This window comes from Cygnus atratus, chromosome 10 (assembly GCF_013377495.2).
Source record: "Cygnus atratus isolate AKBS03 ecotype Queensland, Australia chromosome 10, CAtr_DNAZoo_HiC_assembly, whole genome shotgun sequence".
Taxonomy (NCBI): domain Eukaryota; kingdom Metazoa; phylum Chordata; class Aves; order Anseriformes; family Anatidae; genus Cygnus; species Cygnus atratus.
In genome coordinates, this window is record NC_066371.1 from 1,953,281 (window position 1) to 1,969,478 (window position 16,198).

The 16,198-nt window shown below is 47.2% G+C and overlaps 1 protein-coding gene across 4 annotated transcripts in view; it reads right to left on the reverse strand.

Moving 5' to 3' along the window:
- ITPR1 (inositol 1,4,5-trisphosphate receptor type 1) overlaps positions 1-16,198 on the reverse strand; it is a 170,395-nt gene that overhangs the window by 124,909 nt on the left and 29,288 nt on the right. For all 4 annotated transcript variants that reach the window (XR_007708681.1, XM_035546712.2, XM_035546713.2 and 1 more), the window contains exon 4: positions 394-509. Coding sequence is in view for 3 of the 4 variants with exons in the window: in XM_035546712.2 (XP_035402605.1) it covers positions 394-509 (116 nt within the window). In the remaining variant the exon portion in view is untranslated. The remainder of the gene's footprint in view (positions 1-393; positions 510-16,198) is intronic.

The following is a 16,198-nucleotide window of genomic DNA, read 5'->3' on the forward strand; positions in this document are numbered from 1 at the left end:
CACTGAGGCACAACGCCTGAGAACCTACTCCTGTGTAGTTGTTTGAAGGGTTCTGGTTTTATGCTATTAAAAGATGCCCCCCAAATGCCCCCGGAGAGCACTGCTACAGTTAGCACAGGTTAACGACAAAAGCTTGAATTGCTCTCGTGACTCTAACCCAGTACCACACATGCTGCTAGTGGACACAGACCTCAAAGAGCATGTTATCTGTCGTAAATCAGAGGATGCTTGTAAGTCACATCTCAGTGAACGTCTCAAGAGGGGTCTCGGGTACTGATTTTGATAGACTTCTCTGATATTTCCTTGTTAACAGTGTCAGGTTGATTGGAAATAATTAAAGCAGTAGGGATGAGAGCGTTTATGACCAACGGCTGCCCAAAACTGAATACTCACGTGTAGCTTATTGAGCAGCACTGCATCTGTTGTGCTGTTAGCTCCTGGCTTTGCTGCTTTCCAGAACTGCTTCTGAGCAGAGTACCGGTTCATGGGACATAGTTTGAACAGGCAATCTATGAAAACAATGAAACAAACAGAGAGAGTGCTTCAACCAGTCGTAATGAGCTGCGCTTTTGCTGCTAGTATCGTCCAAATATTTGAGCAGCAAGGAAAGATTTATGAACAAATTCCAGAAAGCTCTTGATCAGACACATGCTTTTTTGGGCAACAGGAACATTGCCCCACGAATGATAAAAATTAACTGTTGCTGCCAAACATCTGATGCAAGAACAGAAAATTCACCACTTGTGCCGGTCAAAAACCCCACCACACTAAAATGGTAATGCTTTTCAGCGCTTTCCCAGGCAAACAGATTGATTTTACTCACAACTTTTACTTTTTATACTTTAGCACGTATATTGCTTCACCCAATGTTAGTGTTTAGGGGTGTTTATTTATTTATTTTTAAATAAATCAAATCACTTTACTGCTAAGGAAAATGACAGGCAAAGAACTGGAGAAACTTACATAATAAGTAGCAACAGTAGAAGAAAATACCCCCAAACAACAGCAGGAAAAAGCAAAGAAACATTCACAGCACAGCTCAGAGGTGGCAGTAAACCCCTTGGGTGCCAGGTTCTTTACCAAGTTCATCGACACTGTTTATTTAACATTCTGCCTGGCAAAAGCCAGGAATTACAGCTGATTAGTCTTATTAGAAATACGTTTTCATATTAAAGAGATGCCAGCTTACCAGTAATACAACTAAATTAGCTGCATTTAGTATTTTTTCATCTGTTGCCAAGCAACTGTACACGCAAAAAATAATAAATTCAGCTATTCAAAGACAGTGCCTGAAGTAGCAGCCTCGAAGTTTAACCGAAGTGCCCCAAATGCCAGGACAGCTGCCCCCAGCACCTCTTTGGTGACGGTGTGGAATAAGACTTCAGGCTACTAATTCCCGTCGTACTTCCAAGGACTACCGACACGTGCTTGTAGGCGAGCACTAGAACGTGGGAAGCAGCAAGCCACGGAGAGACCAACCTGGGGCTTTTATCCGCTTCACTGGAAACGTCCCCTGAACGGGGCATTGGGATGGCCACCTTCACACGGCTCGTGCTTAAAGAACAATACGACGCGCTGGGGCACTGCCTGCCTGTCCAACCCACCCTCGAGAGCACGCCGGGCAATGTCAAACCCCTCTGACAGAAGGGCAAAGGTCTTCAAAATTCAATACTCCTCTAACGGGGCGAAGCACCAGTGGCAGATCTGTCTTTCATCCCGCAGTGAGCCACCGACTGCCACACTGGGCGCTCACTTGTTCCAAACCACCACCGCACCTCCCGCAGGTTGCTGCTATGCCAGGAGAGGACACGGCAGGAGCTGGGCACGGCCCTGGGGACCCCTGAGGGCGCTGCACGCCGGGGAAGGAGAGGAAGAGCTGAGGTCAGGGGCAGGGCCTTCAGGTGCATCTGTCCGGAGACACGTCCTCCGCCTGGCACTGCCAGCTTATGGCTTCTGAACAGCTAGGAGAAGTGGAAACTGAAGAGCAAAGTACACTTTCCAGGTATGCTCTCTTCAACACCCTTTTCATTCACAGGAAGATGATTCACCGAGACTGACAGCACGGAACGGGATTCAAGCAGCCACCGCAGACTTGCACTTTCAGAGGATGCATTGTAAGCAACGCATCAGTCATAAAAGTTTCTATTTTTGCTTAAACCACCAGTTCACACTGACAGCAATTAACACACAGAGCTACATAGAAGAAATAATTGTATGCTAGATTTAGTCACAGTGCAAGTGTATTTTTTCCAGCCTTTTCAGTCAAGAAAGTTTTCAAGTTAGGCCCAACTTGTACCTGGAAAAGTGCCGGCACCCCCTCTCTTCCCTCGAGCACAAGGGGAGAGGTCTGCAAGTGTTTGACCTTCTTCCGTGCAACAGGGGAAAATATAACATGGTTTTCTTAGGTTTTCTTCCTAGCTAGAAGACTACAAATCTGAAAACTAACAATAAAAAGCACCCAAGACTCCTAAAACAAATATTAATTAGAAAACGATTTCTTAAGTGGCTGAGGAGATGAACTTGGCCTTGTTTGCCATTCACCTTGCCGCGACCACCAGAGGCTGGTCAGCACCGCATGCATTTTACCATGGATCAAACTATGGCCAGAAAGCTTTTAGATCTCCAGGTTCCCCGGGCTTCTGCGTTTACAAAAATCAACATGCAAGCGCGTGCTCGCTGAGTACCACCACGGTCACAAGCCTGCAATCCACGGAAGTGACGGCGGTGTAATACAGACCCAGTACTTGTCAGATGCGGTACGTAGGGAAGGTCGCTCAGTTTCTAACAGATGCGAGATGAAGGCAAAGTGGTTGACTTGCCAGCAGCTGAAACGACCCTCTCCCTGCTCTGGTCATGGATTCAGGAGAAAGCTGATAAATAAAAGCCATCGCTGCAGCGTAATCTCATCTTACTAAACAGTGTTTGCTGAACTTTAACCACGAAGGAATGCATTTTGTTTTCAGATCTTCATGATACATGGGAAAAACGTCAGAGTCACGCACTGAGTCAGCAGGAAAATAAAATAACCCGTAACTGCTGATTAAGTGAGGACACGTCGTCAGGCACCAACCGAGCAAAGTCCTGCAGCAAAAAAGCAGCTGTGTAATTGCTTATTACCTCATCACGCACAGGGGCAATGAATGACGTTATATAGACATGCATTCAAATGCATTCACCTGTTTCCAGGCGAAATTTTGTTCCTTTGCCAGCAGCTGCTTTGCCTTCAGAAAAGGGGGCTTAGTGCATGATTGTGCCCTGCAGCCACACACTCAAGTTCTCACTGTCGGGACACTCAGCTCCCCACGGGGCCTCTGCCATCTGAAGCTCGCTGAAGTATGCCAGGAATGCCTGCTTACCCTCTGCATGTACCAGCATCGCAGAGCAGTAACGAAAGGATGCTAGAAACACTAGAAAATTCCATGTTCTCAAGCGTTTGGGGATTCAAGAGCGAAACCTGCCAGCTAGATTACTCCAGTCTTACTTTATTAGGGGTAAATAAATTACTGCAATCCCTTCTACCCCATGCTCTCATCTCCCTCTCCCTTTCTCTTCTGTTGTGCTAGACCTCGCTCCCTTCCTACCCAGTGCTGGTCTCCCGACGTGCAGCCTTCCCTTCCCTTCCAGCCCCAGCCCTCCTGTCTGACCAGTCCCTGCTTTCATCCTGAGTGATGTATCCGGCCCCCACCCAGTTAACCCAGCCTTCTTTTCCCCCGTACCTTTGCCACGACAATAACGGAGAGGCCCCCACCTAACACGTGAGGAAGGAGCACGTTTCACCCAGACAATCAGGACCAGGTTGAAGGGCCGCGCCACGGTGGTTTCACACCATCACATCAGCAAGCTCCCTGGGGGTGCTGCCCCAAAGCCAGACCTGGGCCTGTTCTGTGCACGGTGGGCGCGGTACGCACAGCTTTCGCTGTCACAGCGAAATGAAAAACCTGACCAGACCTTTTTGTTTAATGGACTGTTTTAATGCACGCTGTCAATGGAAGAAGCCCACCTGGCTGCCGTGCTCCGTGCAGCCCAGCAGGACGTGGGGCTCCCTGCGGCGCCTGCTCCCCGTTTAGATGTGTTCAGCTGCAGGGGAAGCGGCCAACCCTCCTCTGGTGGCAGAGCTGACAGCCTTCTGCAGCGGCCTGAAACCACGGCCTAGTGGTTATCAGAATACTACAAGTCAGGAATCCAGACTTCATCCCCCATAGCCAGGGTCAGCATAAAAACCCTGGAATTACCAACAGCAGAGGTCTTGATTCTGTGCCCAGAAAAACCTCGGGTTTTGGCATGGGGAAAGGAAGGCAGGCAGTTGTAAGAATGGCAAAAACCTGCTCAGCGTTTCCCTCTGGTCTTTTACTACTTGGACTAAGTTGTAAAATTGTTCAGGAATTTCAAAAACATTGGGGAAGGAGAATTACATTTCTTCTCTCCTTGTTCCTAGGTTGGGAAATACTTTGGAGCCACAAAAATTGCTCGGTGGCAAGACAGACCTTCCTCACACCTCTAGAGTTCATACCATCAATTGCGATCACCTCAGCATATTTGCCTTGTTACGGGTTATTTTTTATTATGATTAAAATCAATCAAAAGAATCCAAGGAACAACTGGCATTTCAAGAAAATTCTTGAAAAGCCACGATAAATCCAAAACATCTGTTGGGTGCCTTTACTCGCTTCCACAAGTGATAAAAAAGAAGAGCCAAACCAGCAAGTAAACTGCTGAAAAGGTACCAGGTTTTCCACCCTTTGTGCCCCCATACCCAGTCAGACTCCACCAAAGCACCAAGGAAAGGTCAAGCTTCAAAGATCAATCTCTCAGATTTTTTTTAGTAACTTGGTTAAACGTTGCATGGGAGTTTCACTAGCATTTAGGTGGCATGTTAATATCATTGTAAGAGAAAAATGGAAAACTTGCCCAAACTGCAAGCATCTGTTAGCAGAGAGGCCGGAAGGATTTGGAGAAGCAAGTGTGGTATTTCAGAGCCCACCCAAGACCATCATTTGCTCTCACCACAAGCCAGACAACCTGAACTCAAGAACGCACGTGCAACCCCCACCTTCCCTTGGGGGGGTTTCTCCACCGCCTGAGGCACTGACAGACGTCATCGCGCCAAACCCACCCGCTGCACGCGAAGCTCGGGAAGTTGCTAAAGTGCACCGCTGGCATTTAATGCTCCTCGTGGTGCCTGAGCTGGTCAACGCGGGTGCCAGCCGGACAACAGCTGCTGTGAAGGCTTTCCACCTTCGCTACGTTAAGGGCATGACCAGCTCCTGGTTTGGAGTCGCGGTTGGTGACTTCAAAAAGAAGCAAGATGATGATAGCCCTTCTCACAGAGCCTCCTTCAGGGCACTCCCACCTGAGGAAAAGCTACCAAGAGGAAGATACTTAACTAAGTCACTTACAAAACCTGTTGAATATTTAACGCCAACACAGCTGTTTCTTACTTGAAAAAAATACTTGATAAAACCCGACTCCTTTTTGCACAGCAATACTAAAATTAAATGAAAATTAGCAGCTCCCCGTTGAAATTTCGCAGTTCCTCTTTAGTCTTCTCTATACTTCGATACCTAACATTTCCGCCAAGGTCAAAGCCTATGGTAGAGGATATAATAAAAATCAGTACACTTATATTTATAAGAATAACAAGGAAGACGAAGAGTTAATGTAGCCGGCAATGATGGCAATATTCTCAAGACAAGTTCTCCACATCGTATTTATGAAAGTTTCACAGCCTCAATGCCCTCACAAAGATGGTAACACTCCACATGGACGCAGAGATTATTTCAAGACTCTTTTGTGTTTAAGTGAAATATTTTCATGCAGGAGGTACGCAGAATAATAAAATATCCATATATTCAGTCACAGGCAAGTTTCGCCTTCCCAGAAGGCCCTGCACTACTACATTGCCTATTTCTGTACTTGCTTTTTCTGATGTTTAAAATGAATAGATGACAGCCTAAGAGGTTCAAAGAATATAGAACAAAAGCGGCTACAGAAATGTGTTGATTATTAATCATTCCTGCATTTCCATAAAGAGGGAGAAAAAAGAACCTGATCTACTGAAATTACTGTCTTTGTGATGAGAAGACATCTTTTCATTTTCAATTTGCAGCGCACAAGCTTTGCTAGGAGTACAGCAGCTCATCGCCAAGGTGCACTGAATGCTTGACCTTCTACCGCAGCAGAGCCCACTCCAACAGCAGCTCCAGCAAAAAAGGCAAAATACCAAGCCCGAACAGTGTACAATTTGCCAAATAAGAGACCACTGAAATCTCCTCCCATGTTGCCAACAGTTCTGTCACATAACAGGGGAGAATACAAAAGCAGGTCAGGAGGAGATTTGTATGCCCAGCTCAAAGATCTCTTGGTGACCACGGATGCCAGTGTCTCTGGAACTCCGCACCAGTTACATGCCAAAATGCAGCTGAGGTTTCTGCTGCTGTGAAATCTGTTGCCTCCCTTCTGTATAGCGTTGCACCCTGCCTGTTACAAGAACTTTGAATGTTTTTCTTTTTAAAGCACGAAAGAAAAATCACCCTTGCGACCAACATTTAAACGGAAAGGCTGCATGATCTATGATCTAAGTCTATTTTTACATTAAAATAACCACCCTCCATTCACATCTGCGAGACATTAGGGCAACCACCCTGTCGCCATTGTACTCATTTGTGCACGGCTCTGCCGATGGAAATCACTACTTCATTTTTTCAAGCTGTAACAACATAGGAAATAAAGTAATTATTAACCGAGAGCTGATACACAAAACCAGACAAAGGAAGGGGACTAGACCGGTGATTTCAGAGAATGAAGACACACCTGGAAGATGGCCCCTGAATATCAATGCCTATTAAATCAACAGCATTCATTAATACAGTATTCATTAGAAAGCAATGGTGTTTAAACGCAAAGCAGGACATGACTCCGCACAACACTAAGTAACTTGAGAGCAATAAACTGCATGCTTACATGCACAGCACGGACGAATTTACTGCGGGATAAGGCTGTTTTTCAGCAAAAAACGAGTAAGGTAACTTCTTTCTGACCAGGAAAGCAATGCCAGCTCCCCACCGGCAGGGAAAGGTAGCCTCACGGTGCTCTGCGCACGCTGCTCTTCCTCCGGGTACACTGAGAGCAAAAGCAGAGACAGCTCCCCGTGTTACAGGCAAAAACCCTCCAGAAGCCCTCAGAGACCACAATGGTGACCAAGTGCCCAAAAAACTACCAAAAGACTAACAAGAGAGAAACACCTTCAGGTAAACATTTTAGGTACCAGAGAGTTCAGGATACACCAATGTTTGTTTTATTTCTGCATGTAACCTCTTTGGTCTCCTTCAGAAAGAAAGCTGCTACTCGAAAAGAGAGAAATATTTAGACCCTGGATATACAGGCAGCTCCAAAAGGAAACATTTGCAGGAAAGACCAGATACGTTTCCCAGTCTCTGGTATGAGCAAGGCTGAGGGAAAGCTCTGTGAAAATGCAAAGCCACGAGGGGCAGCAGCGCAAGGAGAGGGGACGAAAAGCCAGCTGCACTGAACTACAACAGCTCCCATTTTGTAACTGCAACTTATCCCATTTGACTCCAAGCGAACTGGCAGGCTCCTCGCAGCTGCGGGTGGCACCACCATGGACTTGTCCCCCTGGGCGGGTGACCAGGGACACGACAATGACACAGCCCCAGCGGCCGTGCCAGGTATCCTGGAGAGCATCAAGGAGCCACTCGTATCTGCAGGCACACAGGGTAATTCAGACCAGGAGAAGCTACTTGAATTAAGCTAAGAATGATCTCAAGGACCTTTAAAAAGTCAAAACGCCAGGGTGGCTCCTGGCGAGTGAAAAATACAAGCCAGAAAAAACTCCGTGTGTTGAGGAGAGGGGAAAAGAGAAGGCAGAAGCCCCCACAAACGGCCCAGAGAGGAGCTCACAACTGCAGCCATTAATCTGAACGAATCCAGGCTCTCAAGGAAAGCTACTGGTTCCAGTGAGCGTTTTTACTGTCTTAGCTCATCTCTGTCTCCGGTCCAGCACGACAGAAATCCTGCACCAGGGGTGAGCCTTGCCAAGAGGCAAGTCCAGAGGCCAACCCCTCCCCTCTCCCACAAGCACCGAAAATTAAGTTTTACACGCTGCAAGGAGCGGTGTGTCATACTTTATTCGAAGAGAACTCAGCAAGCTAACATACGTAAGAATTGCAGAAACATTTCTAAGTAAACTGTCTTGGCTCTAGGCTTTGTCACAAGCTGGAGAGCTCTGCTCTTCACTCAGGAAGCCATCCGCTATCTGCCTTCTTATAGTTTACACGAAAAATCCCACTGCGAGGCACTGAAACACAAGTCTCAGCACACGAGCCTTGGGACAGCCTTCCTCAAAACCTTCAGGTCTTTCCAGCATCCATCTGTAGCGTTTTATGGCAGCAGTAAATCAAAGCATGATCTGCTGGCTGTATTTCATCTTCTGTCAACTGCTCGCCCCTTGGATTTCATTTTCACGTTTGCTTCTTCACTTGCTCCTGCTTTTCCGGAATAAAGTTCCTGCTCAAAATGGGTCAGGAAGCGGGGGCAGGAGGCGGGGAAGGGCTTGGACGGCTCTGCGCAGGAAGAACAAGCCGCAGATCGAGTTACAGGCACCATCTGAGAGCATCGGCCCGGGCGGTATGGAAAGAATACGGCTCTGCCGTGAGACGCCGCTGGCGTGACTGACCGGCGGAGTACGGGCCGCTTCTAGTTACCAACAGTTTGCGTGCGCGCTGTAAGAGACCAGCCACGCAGCAGCACGGAAAACAAAAGGCAAAATGTTCGGCTGTTCAATGAAGTAACTCGATTTCCAGCTTTCAAATGCATTTGGCTTAGAAGAAAACTCGCATTGCCAAAAAAAAAAAGAAGTTTGAGGGGCATTAAATGATTATTTGATAGTATTACTGGGGTCCAGACTAGAGGAACTGAAGAAATAAAACTGAATTCAGTGCTTTAATTCTTCTTATGCTAACAAACTGCTTGGGAGACTTTGCCTGAAATGTGTTTGTTCCTTTCCTCCACTGCCTGCTACCTTCCCGATTGCTGGCCCCGCTGCCTTCTGCACAAGTGCCGACACCGCAGATTCGCTGCTCTGGAAGACCCTCAGAGGGCTGACCCAACCCATCCCTCCCTCTGAAAGGCAGGATGAACCATGCCTGCTCCACTCCTGACAAGGCTCCCAAGGCGCTGGTTCCAGTGCTCTGCTATTTCTGCACCTAAACCCTTTGTTTTTATCCTTTGAGCCCCATCTCTCCCTTCCCTTCGCAGGCGTGCGGAACAGAACAGCCCCCTCTCCGCAGTGTTTGCAGGCTCCGGGGCTGCGGCCCCGCAGCTATCGGGACGCAGGAGATGAGAATTGTTCGGGACCATTCCACCCTCTGGATTTTCTCTCGTTGGCTCCTATCTTTTAGTACGAGGTGCACCACTAAGCAAGATACTCCACTTGAGGCTCCGCCAGGAAGTAAAATTGGAAAAAATAATTACTTACTAAGTCTTTTGGCAATGTTTCTTTTCCTATATTCCAAGGCAGCAATTGCACTTTTTGTAACAGCACGGCACTGACTCCTCCTGTTCAAGCCGTGATTCCTATAATCCCCAGCCCCGCTCCCAGGGAACCGCTGCGTATGCCTATTCTCCTCCTCCCCGGATTCAGTCAGCTAAGTGCAGCCTTTGACACATGCCCCCACTGAACTGCAGTGACATTTTTCAAACCACTTCTTTGTTTTTCAAGGTAATTCTGAGTGTAAATTGAGTAAACTCCCAGGTTTTCTTCTCTGTGAAGCTTGCAGGAGACAGCCAGCTGTGCAGATGCAATTACCAGCAGCACAGCAGCATTCACCCGGAGCTAGAGTATGGCACAGCATCACGAGGCATGTGCTGCCACGCAGACGTCCAAACTCCCAATAAACTGCTTATAGGTGGACTTGAGCAGCACAATTTCAAGAGCTTAGCAAGGCAAAGGAAAATGCAACAACAACAAGAAGCCAGACCTGCCTTAATTACAGGAAACAACACCCTGGAGTTGACTAGAGCAGCGTCGTGCTGCTGAACTGCGCTGCACTCTCCTGCACATGGAGTAAAACTCCAGCAGCCCCATCCATTTTCCCAATCTAAAGGCTTTTTTCCTCACTTTCCTTTCCCGTGCTTGGCTTGAGCCTTTCACCTCGCTTGCTGAGGCCCTCTCCCTCTCTCTACTTTAAACAGCCGCCACCCTGCTGGCAGGGGACCAGAGGTGCTCTTGCTGAAGCCTCTCAAAGGATGCTACTCAATCTGTCCCAGCTCGCTCCCTCGCTGCACGCCACTCCCCTTCTCAGGAACAGAGCACAGAACACGCCAACAAATCATGCAGCTAATTAAAATTTGGCCGAGTCCTCCATAACGTAGTCTTAGCACTAAAGATCGCACTCCGGCTGTCACTTTCAAAAGCAGACTATGCTGACAAGGTATACACAGCAAACGCAAGTGCTGCCATATACTGCATCTGCCCCAGCTGCCTGCAGCAGCACACCGGCGTGTCACGGCCGAGGATAAAACATCTCAAGCACTTCTAAAACGCAAATTATCCCAGTTAGAGCAGAAGAGCCGGGCTCTGCCAGCACGGCTGCTGAAACGCAACCTAGAGCTTTACGGATCAAAAATGAAAGCGGAAAATAGTCCCTGCAGGCGTAAAGCAGCCCCTTCCAGGAACAGCCCCGCAGCACCGCTTCACCAAAAAAGGCAGGCGGGAGCTCGGCGCCAGAGCAGCCCCGTGCTGCACGGGGAGGTGGGACAGCTGGATCACAGAAAGGCCGACCAGCCAGCTTCACCAGACCGGATTGCAAATGGGAAGAACAAATGTTCAGAAACCAGGAGCGGAAGCAGAGCCTGCCAGCAGAGCTCTGAAGGCATTTATCCCAGCCTGCGGGGTCTACATCACATTCTTACTGGATTTTTTTTTTTAATTGCAACGCCATCATGCTAAATAAGCAACAGGATCACCATAGACTACGCCTGGATAGAGATGCCATCGGGGCACTTACCATCGCCTGGCGTGCTTGGCACTTCAGGGCAACGAGCGTGCAAAAGCAAAGCAAATCCTACACTGTAGGCGCCCAGCCTCTGGACTGAAACACTGAATTCACCCCGCTGTACAGAGCTGCCCATGTGCTACTGCAGGAAGACGAGCAGAGCTGTAAAGCTGAAGAGAATATCGTTCATTTGTTCAACTTCAGAAGAGACTGAGCTGTTCTCCCCCTTTTTAAAGCACAGCTTTCGATTTATTTTAGCCTGCCCTACTACTTCATTATCTTCCAGAAAAGAGACTTAGAACACGCTGTCATCTGTCTTTAAGGGATGTTTCATACTGGCTCCAAACGTAAACCTTTTGCAGAAATAAACACCCTCTGTTAACATTACCTTTCAATGGATACAGCAGCTTCCAGGACTTTTCACTTTACCACCAGAGGTACAATGTCCCTGGACAATAGGCTGTAACTGCAGCACGAACACTGACATTTCGTACAGTAAATCAATGAGTTAAAAATACCCTTAAAGGGAAGCATTAGCTGCATTTCTTTAACTCCTTGTGCAAGTAAGCAGACCTACAAGTTTGGGTTTAGATGCCATGATGCTACATGACAACACCTACTTTTTTCCCCTGAAATCCTTGAGATGGGAAAAACCAAAACCACCATTATGCTGATAGTTTTATAAGCACATGCAAGCACTGGACCTCAGGTCTCTTCATCCCTCTGTCACAAGTCAGAGCCAAAGAGGGGGGGCTCCTCCGCCCTGTGCCCTTGGGCACTCCACTTTTGCAGTATTCAGCTTTCCAAATTTGCAGCAGTCACACCGGCACTCTACCAAAACCAAGCAAGGAGCATCCACCTGCATGCTCAACCCTGAACATTGCCTGCTTCCTAAGCCGCTTTCTCATCAAGAACACAATATTTATCTGCCATTCAATTTCAAAGCCTATTAATTGGCGCCTTCTCACAGTCTGCGTGAATCAACAGCTCCATTCATTGCAGTCCCCTCTTCTGCCAGCTGCAAGAAGATGAGATCTGCACACGAACGTGGCTTTTGGCACTGGCAGCTGGGAGGCCTTCCCAGCACCACAATGAACTGGAGATCAGGAGGGGAAAAAGCAGAGATTAAACCTTTACCTAGCTACCGCTAGGTCCCAGATAAAGCTCTTCCTTAACACTGAAAGTACGTGCTTTAAATTAAAACGTGTTCTGCAAACTTGAGTTGATCCTTGCAGTGGAACTGAAGGGTAGCCCAGGGACCACAACAGCAATATGCCAGGCACCAGCACTGCCCAGGGAAGCGGCAGGAGACAGCCTCAGCATCGCGGCGTGACCACATGCATCCCATCCCTACCTGCATCTCTCTGAAAAGTCTAGAGAAAATTAATTTATTCAAGCTGCTTCATGCTACATCTATTTTCAAAATTTCCTTTTACACAAGCATTAATTAGTTTTTTTTTCAATGTTTTAAGCCATCTTTCCGCTGTCTTATTGACATAATGATAACATATCAATCAGTGCAAAAGAAAAACGGATTGAGAAGTGATGGATGGGCTGGCGAGAGCTATTAAATAACACCAGCTGCATCACTGTCTGAACACATCCTACCCCAACATCAGCACAGTCAGCAGAGTCTGGATCACCAACACCACCTTTCTCAGTAGCCTCAAAGCGGCGACAACCTTAACAGTTCAGAAAAACACACTGAAATCTTTGAGCATTGCTTGCTCCTTTCTCTTCTCCTCTTTCGATCACTGTCTTTTTCCCCACTTCTTACTTGTACCATAATCTTATTAAAAACGTGTCCTGGTGTCAGACGGTCCAGCCTCTACATCCAGATCTACATCAGGTTTATGCCCTTCTTATGGGTTCATTTTCCTTCTCTACATGAGATCTTGGCATTCGGAAATGGCAGAAGCATCGATAAGCAAACAGATGATATCCAACAGATACGACAGCAGTGACTTAAACCCGTCATACTGCAGAGTGAAACACGGTGACAGTGCAGGCGGATGAAACCCTTCAGCAGGAAAGGCCGGGACAGCCTGAGGTGGGACTCTGTCAGGGCAGCCCCACTCGAGCACAGACCACACCACATTTCAGAGGCAGACTAACACCGCTGGTTTCACAGACGCGATGGAGCGTCTTCAAAAGTTCCGTGGCCCTCTCCTGCTCTGCTGTAAATCGAACAGAGCTCACAAGAACTGCATCAGCAGTGACGCCTGAACACACCACTTCACCTGTCCGGGTGCCCGGTGCTGTTTCCAGCCGCTACCAAACGTCCCTTGGCAGGGACGGCTAACAGCGCTAAATGCCACCGTCTGGTGCCAGCCCTCCCGCTGGGGTCTGAAACAATGCTTGCTAGATTTATGACTTCAAAGGGAAAAGTCAGTAGCAGGCGTTTGCACTTAGCTATTTTCATCATCTGTAGATCCCAGGGATAACTTTTTACCACACGGATGTTAGCGATTGCTTTGGGAGAAACAAGTGCCCCCAGCTTCTTGAGGCAACACGCGGTTGCCGTGCTGCGAACTGGACACGGGGCTGAGAGGTGGGCTGCGGGCACTCGGGTGTCAGATGCTCAAAAACCGGATTCTGCCTGGGAGTTCAAAATAGAGACTATCACAACAAATTGTAAATGAAACAGACACAAATGCCAACTGAAGGCTTAAGCATGGAAATTACACAGCACTTTGATTAAATATCTGAATCTTATCCAAAGGTAACTGGTATAAGTAGGACCCGAGCTCCCCTCAAAACACCTGCAGATAAGGATGCTATGTGAAAACAGAAATCTAAGTGACAAAGATGTGCAAAGTTGGTTATCAGTGATTTCCTCAGCTTTTAGATCTGGATGAGCACTTGGGACTTTCCTCATCAACTTTCAATTTTAGTCACTCAAGGTATGGAAAGGAAGTCACCAGAAGCAATGACTTCAATCTACTTTTCTGGCATGTCTCTGGATTTTTAGAAGATGAATGTCCAGATACCAAGCACGTCTCCTTTCTGCCCTTTGAAAACATTCAGAAACCTGCAACTATTCCAGTCAAATACACAAACGGCACACGTTAGAAAAACATTCAGACAAATTCTGAATTTTCTTATTAAAAAGAACAGTAGTGATGCTCCATTAAGCTAAATGAAGAACTTTTCTTTCTTTTTTCCTTTAAGCGCTGTATCATTAAAAGCAGGACTTGTTTAAACAACACCTGAAGGTGCACAGGATGGCCAAGGTAACCCTGACCAAACCCAAGGCCCATGAAGCCCACCGCACGCTAGCTCTGCAGTCTCTCCCTTCCCAAGCAATGCAGAGATCGATTTACTCTGGAGAAGACCCACCCTACGTGCCCTCAACGCCCCTCCACATCGAGGGGCATGATGCCTGACAGCAAGGAGCTCCTGGGGCTGTTTGAAGAGCAGACTCGTGGCGTTTCTCTCCCGTTCTCCTCCCCCAGCCCTCCTCCCGTCACGGCCCCGCGGCAGCTGGCTCCTGCCCACTCCCCCCCACGCTCCCCTCCATGGCAACACTCCTGTGGAAGGGAAACGCGGAGAACATGAATATCGGATTATTTCTGCCTCCTCGGATCGAGCCCTGGAGTGATGCTTGTAATCAAGAGCCATTGCGAAGGAAGATGTCCACTTCAGCAGCTCAGTCACTCGCCGAGGTTTGAATCGAGGGGTTGGATCAGCTCCAAACGAACCTGACGAGCCCGGCCCAGCTGCTGGGCCACGGGCTTGTAAGCAGAGGAAACCTCCACAGGATGCCACCTGCCAAACCCAATCTCAGGCTACTAAAGAAGTCACCGGGGGGGGTCACAACCCCATATGGACGGTTTATTCCATTACACATCATACTTTCCTTTAACCACCACAAGTATCCATTCACTCCCACCCACTCCTAGCTCTCAAGCTTCTTTCCTCTAAATAAAGATACATTGCAGCCCTACTACATCAAAATGGAGATTTGACACAGATTCTTCCTATACAATCTACTAATTTTGTTTCACATATATTTATACAAGTTTTGCTGAGAAATTCGCGTTGATGCATACAGAAGCATCTCTCACCAGGCCACCCAACTTATTTTGGAAAAAGCCTGCCCAGAACCGACTCTCTCCACACCTCCCATACCACAAGAATATGACACAAAGCATCAAGTCCTCTCCTCAAGGACGTGCAGTGCTTTACCGAGGAGCACAGAGCAGAAACACAGGGGAATTTGTCTGAAGGGAGAGCCACCAAGACGAGCTATTCAAGCCTGACACAAGCGAGGATGTCCACCGACTATTCTGAAGCCACCGCCTGACCAGCAGGCAGATCTCAGGAGGCCAATGCACTGTTCATTTCTTCTGGTTAACTGAGTCAATCAAAAAAAATATTCAAGGAACTTGTTTTCAGTTCTTCAGCAGAGATCAGAATAACCCAGTATTACATTGCAATAAACATTAGACAGCACTGTTTATGGAGCAGTCACTTTCAAATGGGGGAAAAATCTAGATAAACATAACTTTGCATTTGCAAAACAGTAAGTATTTATAAATAAATGTCCTCCTTTCTACTTACCAGTATCAGGGTATGATGCCTTTACAATTCTTTAAAAATCTAAATATTTAAATTATGTCTAAAATTAGCATGGTGCAAAAAGATGCTTCCAATGATGCACCCACCAATAAAAATCATCTTTGGAGGTGGAAGAATATCTTAGGGCTTCCAGCAAGAACCACATGCTAGCTGAAGAGACATTCAAAGTAGCTGAGTCACTGTGGTTTTCTGAAACGAGCCTTTAACTATGACTTGAGGGAAAGAACATTAATTGACAGGCACTTCACAATGCAGGATAAAAGTTTTTCTTTTAAAGTTACTGGGTTTTTAAGGCTAAGGCTGCAACTCATTTTCCTGCCACTTTTTTTTTCTTTTGAGAACTTTGATGTCTAGTTCCCAACATGATGTTTAATTTTAATCCTGTATTAACCATAATTTAAGCTTTGCACAAATATCACAATGCCCTTCAGAACAGTTAACTGTTTGGTAACTAGAGGTATATGGTCTCAAAGGTACTTCTGGGGGTAGGACTTTGGCACGAACAGGCAGCATAACAGTCCATAGCTGTGGATTTGTGTCACTAATCTGAAGTCACTAATCCCTCTCCCCCCTTTTAATGAACTGCCCAATTAACAAATCCCTCC